Genomic DNA, 23513 nt, shown 5'->3' with positions numbered 1-23513 from the left:
ATGAAGCCATTAAAGATGGAGACTTTACATCTTTTGTATTAACCTAGATGGAGTTGAAACACATTCTTCTTAGTAAAGCTTCACAAGAATTGAGCAACAAGAATCCAATGCACTCAATCCTAATATGAAGGCAGCGGATGAACTAATGCAAGGTGGGGTCTAGGGGAAGAAGGGTGTGGGTAGAGCCGAGGGGAGGATGGGGAGTTATGGTGTATGGTACAACTCTGGGGGCAGGACATAATTATAAGAGGGACTTTACCTAACAAATGCAATCAGTGTAATTTAATTCTTTGCACCCTCAATGAATCACAACCAATAAAAAAGGAAAAAAAAAAAGAAAAAAATGAACAGTATTCTAATAACTTATAAAGTACTTGTGTTACAACTAAGTTTTTGCAAAGAATCTCCCTTATGTTAAAATATATTTTTAAAATCATTTGTATAAATTTTGGGTACAAGTGCAGTTTTGTTACATGGACATTGTGTTGTCTTGAATTCTGCAATCAATGAAACCATCAACCAAGCAGTGGGCATTGTACTCACTAAGCAGTTTCCCAGCCCTCACCACTGTCCCCACTCCCACACTACGGTGGCTCTTGTTCCAAACTCTGCGTCCATATAGGAACACGTTAGTTAGCTCCCACTTATAAGGGAAAACATGGTATTTGACTTTCTCTATCTGAGTTGTTTCATTTAACAACCCCCAATTCCATTTATTTTGCTGCAAAAGACATTATTACTCATTCTTTTCATGACTGAACAGCATTTCATTGTGAGTGTGTGCTACACACATACAAGTAATATCACTTCTTCTTTATCTAATCATCCTTTGATGGACATTTAGGTTAATTCCATCTTTTTGCTACTAGGAACAATGCTGTGATACACATAAAAGTACCAGTATTTTTTCTTATAATGATTTCTTTTTAGGTATATACCCAGTAGTGGGATTGCTGGATTGAATGGTAGTTCCATTTTTAGTTATTTGAAAAATCCTCATACTCTTCTTCAATAGCGGTTGTACCAATTTTCATTAGTATGAACAGTGGACAGGCATTCCCTTTTCTCACCTCCTCTCAGACGTCTGTTGTTTTGTTTTGGGTTCTTTGGACTTTTTAATAATAACCATTCGGACTGATAAAAGACAATATGTGGTTTTAATCTGCATGTATCTAATGATTAACAATGTTGAGAATTTTTCACATTTCTCATAGCTATCTGTATCTTATTTTGAAAAAGTACCTTAAAAAATTTATACAGACTAGCAAGCGATCAATTTCTCTATTATTCTTCTCCAAAACTTAACTTAGCTGAAGCTCGCTTTCTCTCTCTCATCTAGCTTCCTAGGTCTCTATTTTTCTATCTCTATCATTTTAAGAGAATGTGTACATTTTACATGAGATATACGAGATATACCACTGTGATTAATATTTACAACCTATTAAATGTGAAAACTTTTGTCAATGTCATTTCTTTAAACACTTACATTATAAACAATTAAAATGTCCAATCACACACCAGAGACTGGAAATTCAGAAACCGTCCTTTGAGCATGAAGCCACACTCATTATGCTTTGAAAATAAACACTGAAGTAACTGGCAATTTCTCCAAACTAAAATTACATTTGTAAAAACGTACAGATTAAAAAATACTTATGAAATGGCAGATCATTGTACAAATGCGAATCAAGTAAATGATTCCCAATAACCCCTCAAAAATTAAATCAATTATGATAATAACAAATGCCAACCATAGGCAATGGGTTGTGAATAGGAAATGAACAGTGGCTCTGGGATGATAATCATTAGGAAAAACTTCCACAATCCAACCCAACCTCATTCTTTGTGGTGGAGATACATACATATATATGTATGTGTATATATATATATATTATATATTATATAGATTCCCTTTAGATAATATACATGTGTTCTGTTTAGTTATATATATTGTGTGTATACACACATCTATCTATCTATATATATATGCTTAATTTTATCTAAGTGAAACTCAAAAGAAAAAAAACACTGAATGAAAAGATTAGTAGTCTTATCTTTTAGTCTTTGCACTACGGTAAGTTTTTATGCAAGTATTTCTTCCTAATTGAGGCCCCTCAAATCTAAACCTAACATACGATATTAACTTTTCCAAGCAAACTGAGTGCATTTTGCAACTTTTTATAACACTTCAAATTCTATTTTCCATTTGTATAAAATGAGGTTGTGTATTCTGTGCTTCAGAAGCTGTTGCTATGGCAGTCATTTCCTAGCACCCTGGTGCAAGGGAGATGCTTAAAGTTTACAAACAGAAAGGTCCAGGTGATCTCTTTTACAAATTCTTTCCGGGAACACTGTCTTTGAGCACTCACAGCATCCCAGGCACGTCCTGCCCATCTACCCAACGTGGTCTAGGTCTTTTCCCCCCACTCGCACCTGCAAACTTACACCATGCTCTCAGCAATTTTATGAATCCCCACTCCTTGCCATTGCTCAGAATTAGCTGCCCAGTTCCTCTGAATATCTGGAAAGAACATAGTCAGTTCTCTTTGTATAAAGTTCTCTATTCCTGCAAGATCATATATTGTGATAATATGATTGCTTCTCTACCTCCCAACTAGCTTACAGATCTTCAAGAAAGGGACCATGGTTTTCTTTTGTGTTTTATTTTACTTTAAGACAGATGTGTATGTATAAAGAATATTAGAAACATCTTAAACCTATCACCTAGCAGAAATGTCGTCACAAATATTGCTGAAGCCCTCCCTTTTGGTTTATAACTTCTCAATCATGGTTCCCTACTCCTGGGGGAAATAGTTACCTTGACTTTGATATTTATCATTCCCATGCGTACATTTACTCTGAAATACACGTGTTGTGTGTCACATTTTAAAAGGCAACAGATTTATACAATCTGAAGAGAAACCAGAGTATGTGTGTGTCACATTTTAAATATTAATATAAAAGTTTTTATACCATGTTTATTTCTCTGACACTTGAATTTTCAGTGAGTTTATTGAGATTTATTCACAGCAATATAATCTGTTGAGGTGATGCATTCTCACTACTTTATACTGGAAGACCATTTCATACTACGTCAAAAACGTCATCGTTTTTCCTTGTCTTCAACTATTTTTCTTATTTCTAATTTTGCACTGTCACAAGTAATATTACTATGAGAAGTCTCGTTCAACACTTATCACACAAAGCTGTGAGTTACTCTAGACCGGAGGGCAAAACAATTTTTCACAAAGGGCTAGTTAATAAACATTTCTGGACTTGTAGGCCACATGGTCAGTGTCACAACTACGCAGCTCTGCTAGAAGCATGAAATCAACCATCGTCTGCATAAATGAGTGTGAGCACGGCTACGTTCCAATAAAACTTTGTTCACAAAATCCTGCAGCTGGCAAAATCTGGCCAATGGACTATAGTATGCTTATCATTGCCCTAGACTAATTCTACAACTGGGATTACTGCAATTTTTGTACGTACATCTTTAAAATGACAAGGCATTGTTAAATCAAAATCCCAAGAAATGTGTAAATTTCTATTCTTACTAGAAGTGTCTGACTATTTTGTTTCTCTACAATTTGGTAATAGAAAATTTCATTTTAGCCATTATGATTAGTGTGAAATGGTTCACAGTACTACCACGGGGATTTCTCTACATCTTTAAAAACATTACATTTTCATATCTTTATTAAAAATGCTAGTTTTTAACCTCTATGAATTACCTGTTCATTTTATATACTCTGATTCTTTCTGGTTGTCTTACCAAGTTATGGAAATTCACTATATGTTCTATAGATCAACACTTTCTGAAAAAATACACAACTCAATAACAACATAAAGATATCTAAAATATCATAAATATATTACTGTTTATTTCTTCTACAGAAGTTAAAGTTCTGCTTTTCGCATTAAGTTTTTTATATCCACCTGGGATCACTGAATATGATTAAGACAGAAGCCAAACTTTAATTTTTTTTTTCAAATGGAAAACCAGCTTTGCCAGCATCATTTATTGAATGATCCATCTTTCTTCACAGACGTGCAATGCAATTTCTATCTTGTATATAATGTCCAGACAGGGGTGGATCTATTTCTGGTTTGTATTTCTTCCATTGTTGACCTACTCCTATTTAATTCTAATCTTATTATCACAATAGTTGTAAAATAAGTTTTTATTCATAGTTTTATTTTCATTAAGTTGAAGATTTTTTGTTTGTTTTTTTAATTTCAAATTAATATAAGAGTACAAATTTTTAGATTATATTGTTCTCACTGCCAAGGTAAAGTTCTAGGGGGCGTATTCTCCACCCACCCATTGTGCCCATCAGGTGAGATCCCTGATGTCCTCTTTCCTTCTGACAATTGTCCTCCCTCCTGCCCCCATACTAGACTATATTTGTGTTTTATTGTTCATGTGAGTATACAATTATTTATATATTGGTTTATATTAATATTGAGTACATTGGATATTTATTTTTCCATTCTTGTGATACTTTACTAAGAAGAATGTGTTTTAACCCCATCCAGGTAAAACATAAAAAATGTAACGTCTCCATCTCTTTTCATGGCTGCATAGCTGAAGATTTTTTAAATTAATTTTTGTAAGGGATTTAGGGTCTCCCTCTGTCACCCAGGCTGGAGTGCAATAGTACAACCACAGCTCATTGCCGCCTAGAGCTCCTCGGCTCAAGTGATTCTCCTGTCTCAGCCTCCCACAATGCTAGGAAGATACTGTAAAAAATTTTTCACACCCAGCCTAAATATATTTTACAACTTCCATTATGTTTTTTCTTACATAGGACACACTATTGTAAACTGTGTTTTTATATTTCCAAATGTATTGAGTTTTTTTTTTTACTTATATTGTCACTGATGTTTAATTTTACTGCAGTTGCAGCAATAAGAGAATATAGTCTGTTAAGATATCAATTCTTTATAATTTTTTGAATATTACTTCAGAGATTTTTTTGTCCAATTTGGTCATCTCCATTTCTTCATGATAATTCAGTCCATTTATATTTATTGTGATTACTAATACTGCACATATTCCCAGTCTATATTGCTCTCGGCAGTGGTAGTTAAAGTGATGAGGATGTAAGAGGTTAACATACATAGATCCTACATGATGAACTGATGAAAATAGATTAGGAAGGAATTCTAAAAAATTAGGAGGAATCATAAAAGAACAACCACACAAAGTAAAGGGAGAAAAAAGTAACAAACGGAAAGAAATTTAAGGAGCATATAGAGGTCAACAATGCCATGCAGTGCTGAAAGGCCGTAAAAGTTCAAAACTGGAGCCTGGAGAAGGCAATGAGTTGGATGAACAGAGAATACAGTAAAACTCTCCCTCTCCTGGCTCCTGAATCACTGCTGGGAAATGCAAATTAAATCAGAGTTCAAATGGTAGCATCTCAAGTCTAGCTAATACCAGTCAGCTATTTCTGGTAAACACATAGAGAGAAAACACAGTTATTTTAAAATAACGAAGTGTTGACAGAAAAGAAGCCTTCCTATATAAAATAATTTAATCGGGTTTAATTTTGAGCAAAATTTGAGGACTATGACCTAGAGCACCACCCAAAAATCCTTGAGCAAGTGAACTCACAGTGGGGTTATAGTTTGGTTTTATACCTTTTAGGGAGACAAAAATTACAGGTGAGGTCGCAAATCAATAAGTGGAAAACATTATATTGGTTTGGCCCAAAAAGCTGGGACTCCTCCAGGAGAGGGGAGCTTACAGGTTATAGATGATTTATAAGATTTTTAGCTGACAATTGGCTGAAAGAGTTAGGCTTTGTCTAAAAGATCAGCAATCAGTGAAAGGAAATGCTTAAGATAAAGGGTCTGTTAATCAGAGACAAGAACCAGAGAGACTCCAGTGGTTTGTTCTGTGTATTGAGCATCTGTAGGGAGGTTTTGCAGCCTTAGGCCTGTTAGTGAGTCACAAAGGATGTCTCCAGGAAGGGCAGGGGGCTCTATGGGGCTTGTCTGATCGCCTGCCACAGGGCCAGTACCTCAGGGAGCCCTCTGCAGTAAGTCCTCTAGTAACATACATCAACTATGCATTAAGGTTTTCCTTGGGCTTTACTTTTACTTCTGTGGCTTTGGGGGAGCAATTAGTTATAATACTCTTCATGACCTGGCTCTGAGTACTTTTCCAGACTCATCTCTCTCAAAATCCCTAAGAGTATTCCAGGGTCCACTCACACTAAACTTTCTTATTTTACTAAAGTCTACAAGCTCTTTCGATTTGTGCCAACACACTCTCTTTCCATTTTATAGCTGGCCAACCCTTATTTATTCTTCTCAGCTATCTTCTTTTTCTCAAAAACCTTCCCAAACTCAGTATCGACCACCATATTCTCTCTCTCTCTGATATCATATTAATCCACAAATACTTCAATAAGAGCATTATCACCCTCTTTAAAATTAATAATTTTTCTTAGCTTTCTCCTACTACCCTATGGGCAACATGAGGGCAAAGCTTATGTTATTCAGCTCCCAACAATTTCACAGACAATTTTGCTGAAAGCAACGGACATAAGCCACTCCTTCCAGTAGGTCAGGTTGTGGTAAAAAAGACAGACAGGGGAAGACTTTGATAATCCAGTGTACTATGTCATATGAAAATATAAACCTGTGTGGTAGGGCTGACTCCATAGGATGATCTAGAAAAAAAATCAAAGAAAACAAAATTTGAGCTTGGCCTTGAATAAATAAAAGATCTTCAGTTGGCAAAGGAGGAGTAAAGCATAATAAGAACAGACAAAAAATAACATATGCAAGGCCAGAGAGTAGTTAAAGATAATGACACGTTCAGAGAACAGTGAGAAGTTCAATGCAATCTTTAAAAATAACAGCCTCGCTGATAGTTAGAACGCTGCACAGCCTCTGCCCCGTGTCTCGCCTCCTCTCCTCAACCACACTGCTAAAAAAACGTTGCCTCCACTCTTTCTCCGTTTCCTCACCTCCCACATGCCTCCACCCACCTGCAATCTGTTTGCTTTTACCACGATCAGCAAATACTTCTGTTCTTAATCTAATGACATCTTTAAACCCTTTTCTTAGCTTTACCGTCATATATGACACAGTTGTTCTTTCCTTAATTTCCTCTCCTGCCCTGGTGTTCTTAATACCACATTCTGCTGGTATTGGGGGAAAATCTTAGAGTAGTCCCCACCATAGGGTCTAAGACCCTGCGAAGCCCATCAACAATCTACATGTAGTGATTGATCTCCTGGAAAATGTGTATGGGAGTCACATGAGGGAAGAGTAGGCATTATTCCTACTAAGCATCAAAGTTCTGCATGGCTCCCTCAAAAAGGTCACACAATGGATACCTAGGAAAAGAATATGCAACCTCTGTAATTTAATTTTGAAAATCACTTCATGTTAAGAAATCATGTTTGCTATTTAGTCTATTCAAGAGAATGGGGGAGACGGTAGGAAATTCCATGTGGTGTCCCTAGGAAAGCAAGAGACCTATTGCTGGGTGTGCTGGGCTCCCACAACCTTCCAACCTCTCAGAAGGTAATTATTGAAGTCAATGTAATGTCTACCTGGTCTCTTTCTCTCCACTCCCTACATAGGCTTCTACTGTGGCAAAACAGGGTTCAGCCTGTTATCAAATGAGCCATGCACACCCTGACAAGATTAAAAGGCAGTGGTCTCAATGTTTCCTTCTGAAGGCTCAGCACACAGCTTAGCTAAGAGAAGGGAATTGGCCTTCATCATGACAGAAACCTAGGCCCACTGCTGCTCAGTGTCTTCTGCAGCCTTCTCCATCTTCTTTCTGTCCTTTCAACATTGGCGTTCTAGACTTTCTATGAAAGTTTGATGACTATTTCATTCTAATCTCTTTCCTTGTACCATTTAATGTATGCCCATGATTCCAACTACCATAAGATGGCCCCAAAAGTCTCCACTTTAAGCTCGTCTACTGACCTATGTCTGCTATCTAGATAGCTCCAATTCAATAGATTCTAACTCAACATGTCCAAAACATATTCATTTCCAAAGCACCAAAGCAAAAGAAAAAAAAAATTCCTTCTGCATTTTACCTCCCAGTGAATAATGCTACCATCCAACTAAACCCCCAACACTTCATCCTGTACTTCTCCACCAATCCCCACAGCCCGTAGCTCAGCAAACTGCACCAATTCCACCCCACAAGGAAGTTTTAAATATTTCCAGTTCTCTCTATCTTCAGGAACACTACCTGGGCCAGTTCACAATCATGTCTTGCCTGAAATAAACAACATTCTAAATCATTTTTCCCTTCTCTGTTTTCTTTTTTTTTTTCATGAGGAAGACTCTATTTTTTTTTTTAATTAAATCATACCTATGTACATTAATGCGATCATGGGGCACTGGTTTTATACACCGTTTGACACATTTTCATCACACTGGTTAACATAGCCTTCCTGGCATTGTCTTAGTTATTGTGTTAAGACATTTATATTCTACATTTACTAAGTTTCACATGTACCCTTATAAGATGCACCACAGGTGTAGTCCCACCAATCACTTTCCCTCCGCCCATCCTCCCCCTTCCCTCCACTCCCTCTCCCCCTTCCCCATATTCTTAGGTTATAACTGGGTTATAGCTTTCATATGAAAGCCATAAATTAGCTTCATAGTAGAGCTGAGGACATTGGATAATTTTTCTTCCATTCTTGAAATACTTTACTATGAAGAATATGTTCCAGCTCCATCCATGTAAACATGAAAGAGGTAAAGTCTCCTTCCTCAAGAGAACAGAAAGAGAGGAAGTTAACAACTTAATGGGACATCTCAAGCAACTGAAAAAGAAAGAACATTCCAACCCCAAACCCAGTAGAAGAAAAGAAATAATCAAAATTAGAGCAGAAATTAAATGAAATTGAAGACAAAAGAATTATACAACAGATCAATAAATCAAAAAATTGGTTTTTTGAAAAGGTCAATAAAATAGATAAACCTTTGGCTAACCTAACCAGGAAAAAAAGAGTAAAATCTCCAATTTCATCAATCAGAAATGACAAAGACAAAATAACAACAGACTCCTCAGAAATTCAAAAAATCCTTAATGAATATTACAAGAGACTTTATTCTCAGAAATATGAAAATCTGAAGGAAATTGACCAATACTTGGAAGGACGTCACCTTCCAAGACTTAGCCTTAGCCAGAATCAAGTGGAAATGTTGAACAGGCCAATATCAAGTTCTGAAACAGCATCAACCATACAAAATCTCCCTAAAAAGAAAAGCCCGGAACCAGATGGCTTCACTACAGAATTCTACCAAACCTTTAAAGAGGAACTAGTACCTATATTACTCAACCTGTTCCAAAAGGTAGAAAAAGAAGGAAGACTACCCAACACGTTCTATGAAGCAAACATCACCCTGATCCCCAAGCCAGGAAAAGACCCAAGAGAAAAGAAAATTACAGACCAATATCACTAATGAATGTAGATGCAAAAATATTCAACAAGATCTTAACAAACAGAATCCAGCAACACATCAAACAAATTATACATCATGACCAAGTTGATTTTATCCCAGGGTCTCAAGGCTGGATCAATATACGTAAATCTATAAATATAATTCAGCACATAAACAAATTAAAAAACAAAGACCATATGATTCTCTCAATTGATGCAAAAAAAGCTTTTGATAATATCCAGCATCCCTTCATGATCAGAACACTTAAGAAAATTGGTATAGAAGGCACATTTCTTAAACTGATAGAGACCATCTACAGCAAACCCACAGCCAATATCATATTGAATAGAGTTAAATTGAAATCATTTCCACTCAGATCAGGAACCAGACACGGCTGTTCATTGTCTCCACTGCTCTTTAACATTGTAATGGAAGTTTTAGCCACCACAAGTAGGGAAGAAAAGAGGATAAAGGGTACCCGTATAGAATTGGAAAAGATCTTCGCAGATGATATGATTGTATATCTGGAAAATACCAGGGATTCTACCACAAAACTCTTAGAAGTGATCAAGAAATACAGCAGCGTCTCAGGTTACAAAATCAACATTCATAAATCGGTAGCCTTTATATATACCAACAATAGTCAAGCTGAAAAACAGTTAAGGAATCTATTCCATTCAGCGTAGTGCCAAAGAAGATGAAATATTTGGGAGTTTATCTAACAGAGGACGTGAAAGATCTCTATAAAGAGAACTATGAAACTCTAAGAAAAGAAATAGCTGAAGATGATAACAAATGTAAAAGCATACCATGCTCATGGCCGGGAAGAATCAACATTGTTAAACTGTCCATACTACCCAAACAATATACAATTTTAATGCAATCCCTATTAAAGCTCCACTGTCATAATTTAAATACCTCGAAAAAATAATACTTCGTTTTATATGGAATCACAAAAAGCCTCGAATAGCCAAGACATTACTCAGAAATAAAAATAAAACAGGAGGAATCATGCTACCAGACCTCAGACTATACCGTAAATCCATAGTGATCAAAACAGCATGGTACTGGCCCAAAAACAGAGAGGTAGATGTATGGAACAGAATAGAGACCCAAGAGATGAATCCAGCTACTTACCGTTATTTTATCTTTGACAAGCCAATTAAAAACATTCAGTGGGGAAAAGATTCCCTATTTAACAAATGGTGCTGTGTGAACTGGCTGGCAACCTGCAGAAGACTGAAACTGGAACCACACCTTTCACCATTAACTAAGATAGACTCTCACTGAATTAAAGATTTAAACTTAAGACATGAAACTATAAAAATACTTGAAGAAAGTGCAGGGAAAACCCTTGAAGAAATCGGTCTGGGCGAGTATTTTATGAGGAGGGCAATTGAAGCAGCTTCAAAAATATATACTGGGACCTGATCAAACTAAAAAGCTTCTGCACAGCCAAGAACACAGTAAGTAAAGCAAGCAAACAGCCCTCAGAATGGGAGAAGATATTTGCAGGTTATGTCTCCGACAAAGGTTTAATAACCAGAATCCACAGAAAACTCAAACGTATAAGCAAGAAAAGAACAAGTGATCCCATCTCAGGCTGGGCAAGGGACTTGAAGAGAAACTTCTCTGAAGAAGACAGACGCACGATCTACAGACATATGAAAAAATGCTCATCATCCTTAATCATCATAGAAATGCAAATCAAAACTACTTTGAGATATCATCTAACTCCAGTAAGATTAGCCCACATCACAAAATCCCAAGACCAGAGATGTTGGCGTGGATGTGGAGAAAAGGGAACACTTCTACACTGCTGGTGGGAATGCAAATTAATACATTCCTTTTGGAAAGATGTTTGGAGAACACCTAGAGATCTAAAAATAGATCTGCCATTCAATCCTATAATTCCTCTACTGGACATATACCCAGAAGACCAAAAATCACATCATAACGAAGATATTTGTACCAGAATGTTTATTGCAGCCCAATTCATAATTGCTAAGTCATGGAAAAAGCCCAAGTGCCCATTGATCCACGAATGGATTAATAAATTGTGGTATATGTACACCATGGAATATTATCCAGACTTCTCTGTTTTCTAACACTAATTATTGGATTACAAAAAACATTTAAAACGATCACATGCCCTGTACCTTCCCTGAACCCTCCACCAATCTTACAAATGGATTTTTGTTGTTTTCCACATAAAAGTACCTTAATCTACTTAGATACACTCATGTGGCCCACAAACTAGTGATTATGAGTCCACAGATTATAGATGGGGTCCAAGGAAACAACTATATTAATAAATAATTCATGTGGCACCAATTCAGATATCTATATAACGCATTTTATAATAAATAAATAATTCACGTGGTACCAGTTCAGGTATCTATAAAACACATTTAAAGGCACACTGTCATAAATTCTAGGAGGGGTGATGAATGAATACATGTTTCCCCAGTCTAGTTCGTAACATTCTATAATATCAAGAATTTTCCAGTAACTAACTTTTCTCCATGCCAGCTTTGGAGTGAACAAAATTACCTTGCTTTTCATAAACAGTGTTTGCCATATTTGTCCTAGGTGTTTTTTGCTTTTTTTTCAGCTATCTATAATTACAAATGACAATCTCTAAGTAAAGATAACAGATTAAGTCCATTGCTAATTCTCAAGCAGATATTAAGATCTAATAGCTCTCTAAACCTCTCTATGATGTTAACCACTGAACTACATAATATCCCAATAACTTCTGAAGATTGTAAGAGATAATAACGCTGTATTTTTATATAGAGAGAAAACTATTAACAAGGAGCCCAAGACTATCAACAAACCAAGGTCCCACTTATCAGGCTGCCTGTTTTTTTAATAGCCTCATGGTAAACTCTGAACCATAAATCTCAAGATTACTTTGAAGTTCCCATTGTTCGAGTTCTAACCCTAACTCTTAGTAACAGATAACCATTTGCACTGAGGATCTTAGCATAGGCTTACGTGCAATAATTGCAGCAGTATCATTTATGCCCGAAGAATAGATAGACACAGTGAAAATGTTTACTGATACCAAAAAGAAATCCCACATAGAAACCAAAGGAAAAATAAAAAAACAACCAGAAGAGTGAGAAATTGGGAAAAGGCAAACGCCTACTATAAACTGTCAATTGTCAGTTGCTAATGCATTCAAAGCTTAATTACCTTCTTACTCATGAATTTTTAAATGTTGAAATGAAAGATTTTTAACTTAATTTCAGACAGTGTAATTAGAATCTTTAATTTTGATTTAGATCTATAACTTTCTTTGGACAATTACACTGGTTAATCGTTTCCAGATAACTCTGTGTATGTGTGTGCGTGCACACGTGTGTCAGCATGGGTGTGTGTGTGTGTGTGTGCACGTGTGTTCTTTTGGTTCTTAATTCCTTTTGCTGTGCTGCTTTTTCCCTCTCAGGCTAATGTCACAACAAATCTATGTTACTGGCCTTAAAAGGGTAACTTAGGGGTTTAGGTTTTGCTATTGACTATACACCATGCATTGAAATAAAAGTGTATCAGCTAAGCTACTAACAGTAAAATTAAATTTACTTTTTACTTTTTTCTCATTAGCAAACTGCTTCTATAAGACATTAACTAGATATCTCCATCTCTGCTTTGACTTATCAGTAATAAAATGGAAGTGTTCTCTTTCCTCGTGATACGATTGTTATTTTTTTCCATTTAGAGTTTCATAGCCAACTTTTATTTTTTGACCTGGCCATACATAGTAAACAGAAATTCAAACTTGTTCTCCCTCAAAGAAATACCAAGAAATAATTCCTTCGGCTCAGCAGGAAGACAAAATAATTTATCTTCAAAAATCTATATAAGTTTTATATTTTTTAACTAAAAAAAAAACTTTAAAGACAGGATCACACTCTGTCACCAGGCTTCAGTGCAAACATAACTCACTGCAGCCCCAAACTTCTGGGCTCAAGCAATACTCTTGTCTCAGCCTCCCAAACAGTTAGGACTACAGGCACACACCACCACACCCAGCTAATGTTTTTATTTTTTCTAGAAATAGAGTCTTGCTAAGTTGTCTGGGTTGGTTTTCAACCCCTGGCTTCAAAGGTTCCTCCCACCTTGATCTCCCAAAGTACAGGGTTACAGGTCTGAGCCACCGCATCCAGCCATATATGTGCTTTTGAACTGAGTGTCCCTAATAGAATTACAATGTGAAAAAAATGTATGTGTCTGTGTTATATGTAATTATAAATTATGTGACTTTAATTCTCCCCGTTTCATTTTTCTTCTATGGATTTGGACAAGTATCTAACAGAACTTGTTCAGTGATCCAGCTACGTTCTCCCGTTCTCCTGGTGTTCCCTCTGCATCCCCCTACATCACACGCTGCTGTGCACCCCAGGAGGCAGCATATTGCTTCTCAATTCCAAATCACCCTCCTCTCCATCTCTGTGTGATACAGAAGGGGACCCTGCAAACATGGCTCCTTTGCCAGCTCACACAATGTCAGGCTTTGTGAAAAGGAGCTGGAGGAACACTCCAATGTCATAATGAAAGAATGGAACATTTCTCTCGTCTTCTCTTTCTGGGTCAAGTGCACTTTTGTTCCCTGGCACAACTTCAAGTGACTGGCATGCTATGAGTTTCCCCACCAGAAGAATATCCCTGTGGACCTCACACGTTCCTTCACCTCCCGCAGCTGCACACCCTGCAGCAGCCGCTCCCCTTCCACTGAAGTCTGAAATCACTTGAGGGGCGCAGACATTCTTCCAAATATTCAGTCTCTCTCTGACTTAGGATATTTGATCTCTAGGAGTAGATGCTCTGTCAGCATTTGCACATACTGTATTGCTTAGAATCTTCTTTTACATTATTATTATTTAACCACTTTGCACTAGTTAATAATACTTTTGGATTTTACCTGTTCAAATTACTCTTAGGGGTCCAGTCATCTAACTAGCTTCTGACGCTATATTATGTTCCCATATGGTGATTTGGTGATTAATCAGACCTCCTCCAAAACTAGCAATGGTACAACTGAGTAAAGGAGATGATCAAGGCTGGAAATAACATAGGAAATCTGATATGACCAAAGAAGTCTATAGGAATGTTTTGGGTTAGGTACATTATGTAAAATATCTAGGGCCTTCAAGCCTCTCAGGAGCCTACTGAGGTGTTGAATATGTATTTCATTTTTGAGAATATATTTATAGGGCGGCACTTGTGGCTCAGTGAAGAGGGCGCCGGCCCCATATACCAAGGTGGTGGGTTCAAACTCGGCCCTGGCCAAACTGCAACAACAACAACAACAAAAATAGCTGCGCGTTATGGCGGGTGCCTGCAGTTCCAGCTATTTGAGAGGCTGAGGCAAGAGAATCGCCTCCAGCCCAAGAGCTGGAAGTTGCTGTGAGCTGTGATGCCACAGGACTCTACCGAGGGCAACAAAGTAAGACTCTGTCTCTAAAAAAAGAGAAAGAGAGAGAATATAAATACGTGCGTGCATACACACATGAACTTTGAAACATAAAAATACAAATTCAAAGTGAGTATTTTTAATGTCAATGTACAATTGCAATTCCATTCAACTCAATTCAATCTATAAATACTTGCAAATGTGAGAGCATTTTAATAGTTACTATAATTTACCGTGAAAAAAGTACATCTTGAGCCTGCTAAAATTTTTTTAAGTTTTTGGGTTCCATTTACTGATGATACCACGTCTTTTTAGTTCAATTCAGATATGAAGGAGTTTGTTTAAATTTGTTCTATTGCTAATGATTGCGCACTTAATACCAGCTACCAACTTCTCAAACATGTTTAGTGATTTCAAAGAGTGGTTAAAACAAGAGGAGGCAGAGAACTAGTTTAATCCGTTATCACTGTCATTAAACAAATGGCTTCATATTTTTAGCAAAATCCCCAAGTACCAAAGATGTTTTGCTAGAAACCTATGTCATCTATTTGTATATTGTTAATATTTTTATTTATATATTTAGGTGAAATCACTTTGCCAAAAGAAGGAAAAGTGTCAATGTAGTAACTATTAACACTAAGGCTGTGTTCACAACATGAAGAAATCTACTACACTGAAAACTTACTAATATGTAGGGTCCTGCATCACTCGTTTTCTGTTTTGGCTGGTAACGGACACAGAAGAAGTCATCTAAGAGTCATCATTTATACTACACATAACGCTCTGCTAGTTTTTCCATGTCGTGCTTGACAAAACTCTAACTCCTTCTACCTGAGTCCACACGAGTTAGGTGACGGTTCTCACTGGGTCTCTCTAACGTTAGGGAGCACTTGTTCAGATAAGCTGCCCTAGGACAAAGAGCATTTACTAAAACAAGATGATCTTTACAGTGAGCCAGTAACCTCTGAATCCACACTCTCGCTGACTAAGCCTCTGTCATTTTTTAAGATCCTGGCCACTTAAATTGACATTAAGTGGAAAGAGCAGACTTTCAGGTTGAAATATACAACAATGCCAGGCAGATGGGAGTTTACATTGAAGAGTGGTATTTTTCTTGTTGGTTTAGAATTGAACCTAGAGCCAAAAGTCAAAGGGGAGAAAAAAAGCACTTACATCTTCACATTCTAATTTGAAAGCACGGCAATGTTCGTTATCACTACCTCCCTGGAGGTGAGGCTCACCCTCAACCCCACAGTGCTTTACGCTTTCAGCCCTCCAGGTCAATATAAGAAAAGGAGTACAAAGTAAAAAAATGGTTCTGATGGAAGAAAAGGTGTTTTGTGATGAAGGTGCATTTTGACCTCCTGAGGGAAAGACAGAGAGGTCCAGATAAATTGGCTAATGATGTTTAATGAGAGCCTGCCAAAAGAGAATATTTTTTCTTTTGTTTGTTTACCCAGTTGGAAAATCTCCAAACTTGCAAACTTTCTCTGGTTATCAGAAAGAGGGAAGAAATTGGGGAAGGGATGACTGGCCAAAAAGGAGACAAGAGCTTCTCTTCTGATTCTCACTGTTGGCCGTAAGGAAGACAGGTCTCTAAAGACCTCATGCGTCCTTGGAGAGACGGAAGCCTGAGAGGGGAATGAGATTATGAGGCTCAAATGTGGCACAATGGTAGTATGGGACGGGAGACACACATCAGGGGACTGCAAAGCAAGGCAGGCATTAGCTTAGAGATGAGGCAGAATCTGACAAGGTATTAATGAATGACAAGTTGTTTCAACAACGATTTCTATTACAAAGCACTATAGTTAATAATCAAAATGGAGAAGTGATTATTAAAATTTGTATGCTTAGCCAAGAAATGTCTTTGGTGATTACAGCCCATCGGTTTCTAACATTTTAGACTGATTTTTGTCTCCTGCCCATCTCATTTTATTTTTTTTTTTACTTTTTAAATTGAGACAGAGTTTCACTTTGTCAGCCTCTATAGAGTACTGTGGTGACATAGCTCACAGCAACCTCCACCTCTTGAGCTCAAGCGATTCTCTCACTTCAGCCTCCCAAGTGGCTGGGACTACAGGTTGCTTGCCACAACATTTGGCTAATTTTTGTTTGTTTGTTTGTTTAGCAGGCCTGGGCTGGGTTGGAACCCACCAACCCTGATGCATGTGGACAGAGCCTTAACCACTGAGCTATGGGCTCATTTTAAAGAAAAACAAATAATACTAGTTCCATGGAATCTGAGAATATGAACAACTTAGTTTTCTTTAGATGTATATATACACACACCCTGTGTGTGCACGTTACCTGTATTATATGCATGTAGGTAGGAGGACAGGCGCTGACCTTGCTCACTGTCAATCAGAAAGTGCTTATAACTCAGACCATGAGCTTATTCAGTTGTCTATCAAACTGTATAGACTTTACTTATAGAAGTCCACTCTGACGCCTTAATCCTAGAAAAGTGTTCCCATGGATATGATTATTTTTATTAAAACAGTTGTTTTACCACATTGTAGCTAGGCAGACAAATTTTGAAAAGAATACAAAACATAAAAGGATAAAAGGATAATCTAAACACTCAAGATGTGACTGGCCTCCCCATATATAAACAGGTTAACATTTATACCTCTTTTGTATTTTAATACACTAAATAAATAAGAGACAGATATAGGATTCTTTAAGAGTAAAAACATTTGTTTGTTCTATCCCCCACCTCCCATTATATGAAGTAAAGAAAGAATTTCATGAAAAACTCACCATATCTGTATCTGAGACGGGGCCAAAACTGGTCACGTAGATGTTAGTGAAGACTTCAGTAATACTGTCTGATACAAGAAAAGAGATTGAATATAGATATTATATAGTAAGAGCCAAAAGAGAGAGAAGGGGTTGAGTACATGGTATGATTTGAAAGATGTGTTATAAATTCAGTTTACTTTCAAGTCAACAGTCACATCCAACAAAAATAGCTATATTGGTAACTTACTTCATAATTTCTCACCATCTTAAATGCAAAATGTCTAGAAATATTACGACATTCTTACATGGGAACTACTATATTAGAGCATCCTATTCTGAGACATATTGCTCAGCATGAATAATTTCTTAGAAATCATAAGTGAACTTGTTTACAATAAATTTGTCATCGATACTAAAAATAAAGTATAGCTGTATTTTAGTACAGTCCCAACTGATGTTTAAATAGTTCAGATGGTATTTCATAATGACGAAGATTCAGTTTATATTGTAAATTAGTGTCTTCTCTAAAAAAAGCATGAAATACATTGCTAATAACTATAAATAAACATAATACATAAAAATAGAAAAGCTTTATTATTCAATGACATAAAAGTAAAATGCTTTAACTAATCACATGGATGACTTCCAGACAAGTTTGCTTGTAAATGCATTTAAGAATGTCTGAAATGCTAAGACTGACTTAAATTGAATTATAAAATAATGTAACATATCAACTCTAACTACAATTAACTGAATGGCCCTATTAGCTGCTGACTTAGATCTCTGGTTTTAAATAAAGCCAAATAGTGAAGGAGGAAAAGCTCAAAGAAAGGATTTAAAAACAAGAATCTTTTCAATGTTCTTGTAGGGGAACAATACATTATTAATTTCTATTATCATGAGCTAAATCCCTTGTCCACTAATTGTCAAATCTGTAATTGGAGAGAGTAAAGTATATCTGGGATATGAATCTACTAAGGTCAGAATAAAAAATAAAAAAGACTTTAAAAACACATTTTAGACTAAATGCCTACTACATCCTGGGTGTAGTAAGCATAGTACAAATATAGTAGCCAAAATAAATATGTTAACTCAACTTTTAGATACTACTTTCTCCCTAAAAGTATATTTATGAAATTCTAGTGTAAAAGCAATTTTAAATCCAAATATATTTATACAGTTATTTCCAGTTGTTCCCAACCCCAAAGACCTACAGGGGGTCAGCTTTCTGGGCATAATACTCATATAACTTGTACAGTTCCACAGGACTCTGTGCTTAGTTAAATGTTCTCTTTGTGCTCTTTGAAAATTCTAAATTATTTTTTGGACAAAGGGCCTTGTATTTTCATTTTTGATAGGGCCTCACAAATTACGTGTCAGGTCCCCAATCTGAACTCTACCTGCTGTTAGAAAGACATGAAAATGAAACCCAAGTTTGTTGTTTTCCTCCTATTCACACCAAATTAATCATGCTATCACACTTACTCAATAAAAATCGAATAAATCTCTACTTGTTATAGACGTTAACCTAAATTGTTCCAGAAAAGAGAAGTTAAAATGTTAAGGTAGTTTTCATTCTAATAGAGGAAAGCTAAATTATTCTCCTTGAAGTTAGAGAAAAGAGATGACAAAATGTGTGAATGTATTAATGCTAAAGATGTAAATAACATTCACTCTATGACAATCAAGGGTAAAAGAGTTTTAATCAGTACATAGGGGCCATGAAATCATGTCAACTAAGAATGGAAAAAAGAAAAATAAGGTTAGCCTCAAAACTCTACACAGTCAAAGAAAGCTCCAAAGATTCAGAACCTAGATATGCAAAGTTATCTTGAGAAAAGGAAATTATTCCTAGATTATTTACTTCACAAACGTGCATTTGAGGAGGTATTCTCCTGCTCTGGAAGTTCATACAAACGAAAATCAGCAAGCTGAACACTGACCATGAATACTCAGTGGAATCTGAGCCTGGAAAAAGGATCCTTGGGGAAGAGATTTTCAGGATTTCAGTATAGAGGAAAGCTTGAAGCTGTGAACAATCAACATGGATCAGTGAAATATTTTAGCGTGATGACTACAAATATTTCATACATCTGACAAAGCCTTTGGGATTCTAGAACCAAAATTCAATCTTGCATTATGATTTGGGTTGCACTATGAGAAGGAAAGAAGGAAGGAAAAAGAATGGAAGGGAAGAGGAAAACGAGAGATTATATGAACACAGGCTATTTCTAGATCTTGCAACACTGATCTGTGAAGGACAGTTCATAGTATTTTCTGGTTATGCTTTGTTTTCCCATGAGGATTTAGAACAGGGTAGAATTGTCTTATTAATGCGTTTTACAATATTCTGGTCCATGGGGCAGATGAATGTCACAGATTTACTAAATGAACTTTTAGCCTGGTGGCAACCTTGTTGTTTGTACGTTTTAGGAATCTTGAGTCATTCTCTTGAGTTCTGATCACTTTGAGTGGAAACATCAAGTTCTATCCTGATTTGGAGCCTTCATAGTGGCTATAACCTCTAATTTGCCATTTGGGGGTTAGTTGATTCTCTGAATTTAAGTCTCAGCTTACATGTTCTTTTTCCAGAGCAGGTGTGCACTGTTCCCTCGATGTAATGAAAGTCCTCTTCTCTCATTGTTTTTCTCCCTAATACTTTGTTTATCTTTAAAGATCTTTTTAAAATTTGACATTATTTCCATGCCTTAAATTTTTTTACTTGTTTTTATGTTTGCTCTGTCTCCTCAATCAGGAGTCAAGCATCCAAAAATACGGACAGTGTATCATTTCTTTTCATTTTTTAATCCCGAGTGCTTAGTCCAATGCCTGTTACATGCCAGTTGCTGCGTATTTGAATAAACAAATCATTTTTCATTATGATTTGTGTAGAACATCTACCTTTTCTCAGAATATTTTAGCAACAGTAAAAATGGCCATGCATTGCTGCTGCTACTTACAAGAAGCCCAAGAAGCCATTTGTCACTTGGGAAGGCAGAACTCAAAATGTCCACTGATGAAGGCACATTTGCAAATCTAGGAAAGTCCCAGTGAAGTACCAAAGCCAAACAAAGGGAAAAAATATACTTGAAGAAAGCCCTGATTTAGTGCAAACCAAAATTGAACTCTTAAGAGTAAGCAGCTCTGGGGGTGGGAGCAAGATGGCAGCCGAGTAACAGCTTCCTTGCATCTGGGCACCGTGAGTCTGGGGAGATAGGACTCCAGGCGTCTCTGGCTGGTGGGAACTGCCTATCATCACTCCTATGAGGATACAGGGAGTCAGCGAGAGACTTCTGGACCCCAAGAGGAGGACTAAATCCGTGGAAAACCGGCAAGTGGTCGCGTGTGTTCAATCCGTCTAAACCCGCCCACAACTGTAAGTTCAGTAGCAGCGAGACTGCAAACCAGAAAGGCCTTACCTGTGAACTGTTTTGATGTCCTTGGACTTGGCACTGAGTTTAACTGCCTTGGGGAAGGCCTGAGCGGGAGTGCGAGAACTTTGGCCGTTGTCTAGGGCCCCAGTCTGAGCCGCTGAGCCAGACGGAGCTAATAGTGTTTGGCGGTGGGTCACACGGATCCATTGTCAGCGATCTGCCCCGGCAAGCTCCGCCCTCAGGGTCGCAGAGCTAGAAACGGGTGGGAGCTGGTAACCCAGCAACCAAGTAGCCTAAGGGTGGGGTCTGAGCCGCCTTGCAGCCCTAACCCTCAGGGGCAGAGTGAGACCGGTTTTGGCACACTGAGTAAGTGGATAGCCACTTCAGCAGCGATTCCAGCAAGAAAGCTGGGAAAGCTTCTGCTCAACAGGTTTACAACTTCGAAGTGCCTTTTAAGTAGGCTGAAGAGAGATTCAGGGTGTCTACCTGCTGGGGTTTGAGTAATCAGCAGCCTCCAGTCGTATCTGAACTGTGACTAACATCTCATACCCCAGAAGACCACGTGTTGCCCAGACAATATTCAATAACATATACAAACTGCTTTGTTTTTGGTTGTGTATTTTTTTCTTTCTTTTTTTGCTTGGTTTTTTTTTTTGTTTGTTTATTTTGACGTTGCTGATATTCTTTTGTTTTTTTAATTTCAATCTTTTCCACACAGATCCCTTTTTCTTTCTCAATTTTCCTAGTTTAATTATAATTTCCCATTGCTGCTTTTTTTAATAACTTCAACTTCATTTTTGCTAGTGTTTCTACCGATATAATTTGGTTTTTCACCCAATTTTATCCCTGTAAAGTTTTCTGTTTGCTTCTTTTGGTTTGATTTATAGCATTTTTGTCTTTCCTCTCTACTTGGTGGAGGTGGGGTACTGTGTCTGATCAGGTTAGCAAAGAGCTGCTGACCTCAAGGGAACCACGCAACTGGGCACCCCCAGAAGGTGGGGTTTTTTAAGGTTGTGTCAAAGTACCCTACTGTACACCTATATTGCCCTGTCTCCCTCTTTCTGTGCCTCTCTTCTTTTTGTCAATATTCCTTATACCCACCCCCTCTCCTTTCTCTATCTTTCTTTTTTTCTTATCACTCGGTCCTCCTTTCTTTCATCCCCTTTTTTTTTGCTCTTCAACCTTCTCACCCTTCTGGTCCTGTAACCTTTAGTCCACAGGCACAAGAACTTAAAGAGCAAGAGGAAGTGAAAGGAAAATTAGGGCAAGCAAACAGATAAAAGAAATCACTCATGAGGAAGAATCAGCAGAAAACTCCAGGCAACATGAAGAACCAGTCTAGAACAACCCCACCAAGGGACCATGAGGTAGCTACTGCAGATGATTCCACCAGTATAGAAATGTTAGGAATGACAGAAAGGGAATTTAGAATACACATGTTGAAAACAATGAAAGAAATGATGGAAACAATGAAGGAAATTGCTAATAAAGTGGAAAATAACCAAAAGGAAATCCAAAAACAGAATCAAATAAGAGATGAACGATATGAAGAATATAAAAAGGATATAGCAGACCTGAAGGAACTGAAACAGTCAATTAGGGAACTTAAAGATGCAATGGAAAGTATCAGCAACAGGTTAGACCATGCAGAAGAAAGAATTTCAGAGGTAGAAGACAAAGTTCTTGAGATAACTCAGACAGTAAAAGAGGCAGAAAAGAAGAGAGAGAAAGCAGAACGTTCACTGTCAGAATTATGGGACTTTATGAAGCGTTCCAACATACGAGTTATAGGAATTCCAGAAGGGGAAGAAGAATGCCCCAGAGGAATGGAAGCCATACTAGAGAATATTATAAAAGAAAATTTCCCAAACATCACCAAAGATTCTGACACACTGCTTTCAGAGGGATATCGGACCCCGGGTCGCCTCAACTCTAACCGAGCTTCTCCAAGACACATTGTGATGAACCTGTCCAAAGTCAAGACAAAAGAAAAGATTCTGCAAGCTGCCAGGAGTAAGCGCCAGTTGACCTACAGGGGCAAATCCATCAGAGTTACCACAGACTTCTCTAATGAAACTTTCCAAGCAAGAAGACAATGGTCATCTACCTTTAATCTACTTAAACAGAACAATTTTCAGCCCAGAATTCTGTACCCTGCTAAGCTAAGCTTCAAAATTGACGGAGAAATCAAATCATTTACGGATATACAAACATTGAGGAAATTCGCCACAACAAGACCAGCTCTACAGGAAATACTTCAACCTGTTCTGCACACTGACCACCACAATGGATCAGCAGCAAAGTAAGAACTCAGAAATCAAAGGACAGAACCTAACCTCCACACTGATGCAAAAGATAAAACTAAGCAATGGACTCTCACCAAATAAGACGAATAGAATACTACCACACTTATCCATTATCTCAATAAATGTTAATGGCTTGAATTCCCCACTGAAGAGACATAGATTGGCTGACTGGATTAAAAAACACAAGCCATCCATTTGCTGTCTGCAAGAAACACACCTGGCTTCAAAAGA

General features: G+C 37.3%; 1 protein-coding gene across 5 annotated transcripts in view; it reads right to left on the bottom strand.

Moving 5' to 3' along the window:
• The window catches only part of GABRA2 (gamma-aminobutyric acid type A receptor subunit alpha2), a 168646-nt gene that overhangs the window by 86895 nt on the left and 58238 nt on the right, over positions 1-23513 (bottom strand). For 4 of the 5 annotated variants that reach the window (XM_053578071.1, XM_053578070.1, XM_053578073.1 and 1 more), the window contains exon 4: positions 17621-17688. In XM_053578071.1, coding sequence (XP_053434046.1) covers positions 17621-17688 — 68 coding nt within the window. Of the gene's footprint in view, positions 1-17620; positions 17689-18843; positions 19006-23513 lie in introns of all 5 variants that reach the window. The other variant, XM_053578072.1, reaches the window with a different exon arrangement.

This window comes from Nycticebus coucang, chromosome 23 (assembly GCF_027406575.1).
Source record: "Nycticebus coucang isolate mNycCou1 chromosome 23, mNycCou1.pri, whole genome shotgun sequence".
Taxonomy (NCBI): domain Eukaryota; kingdom Metazoa; phylum Chordata; class Mammalia; order Primates; family Lorisidae; genus Nycticebus; species Nycticebus coucang.
This window is presented reverse-complemented; position numbering and strand designations above follow the sequence as displayed.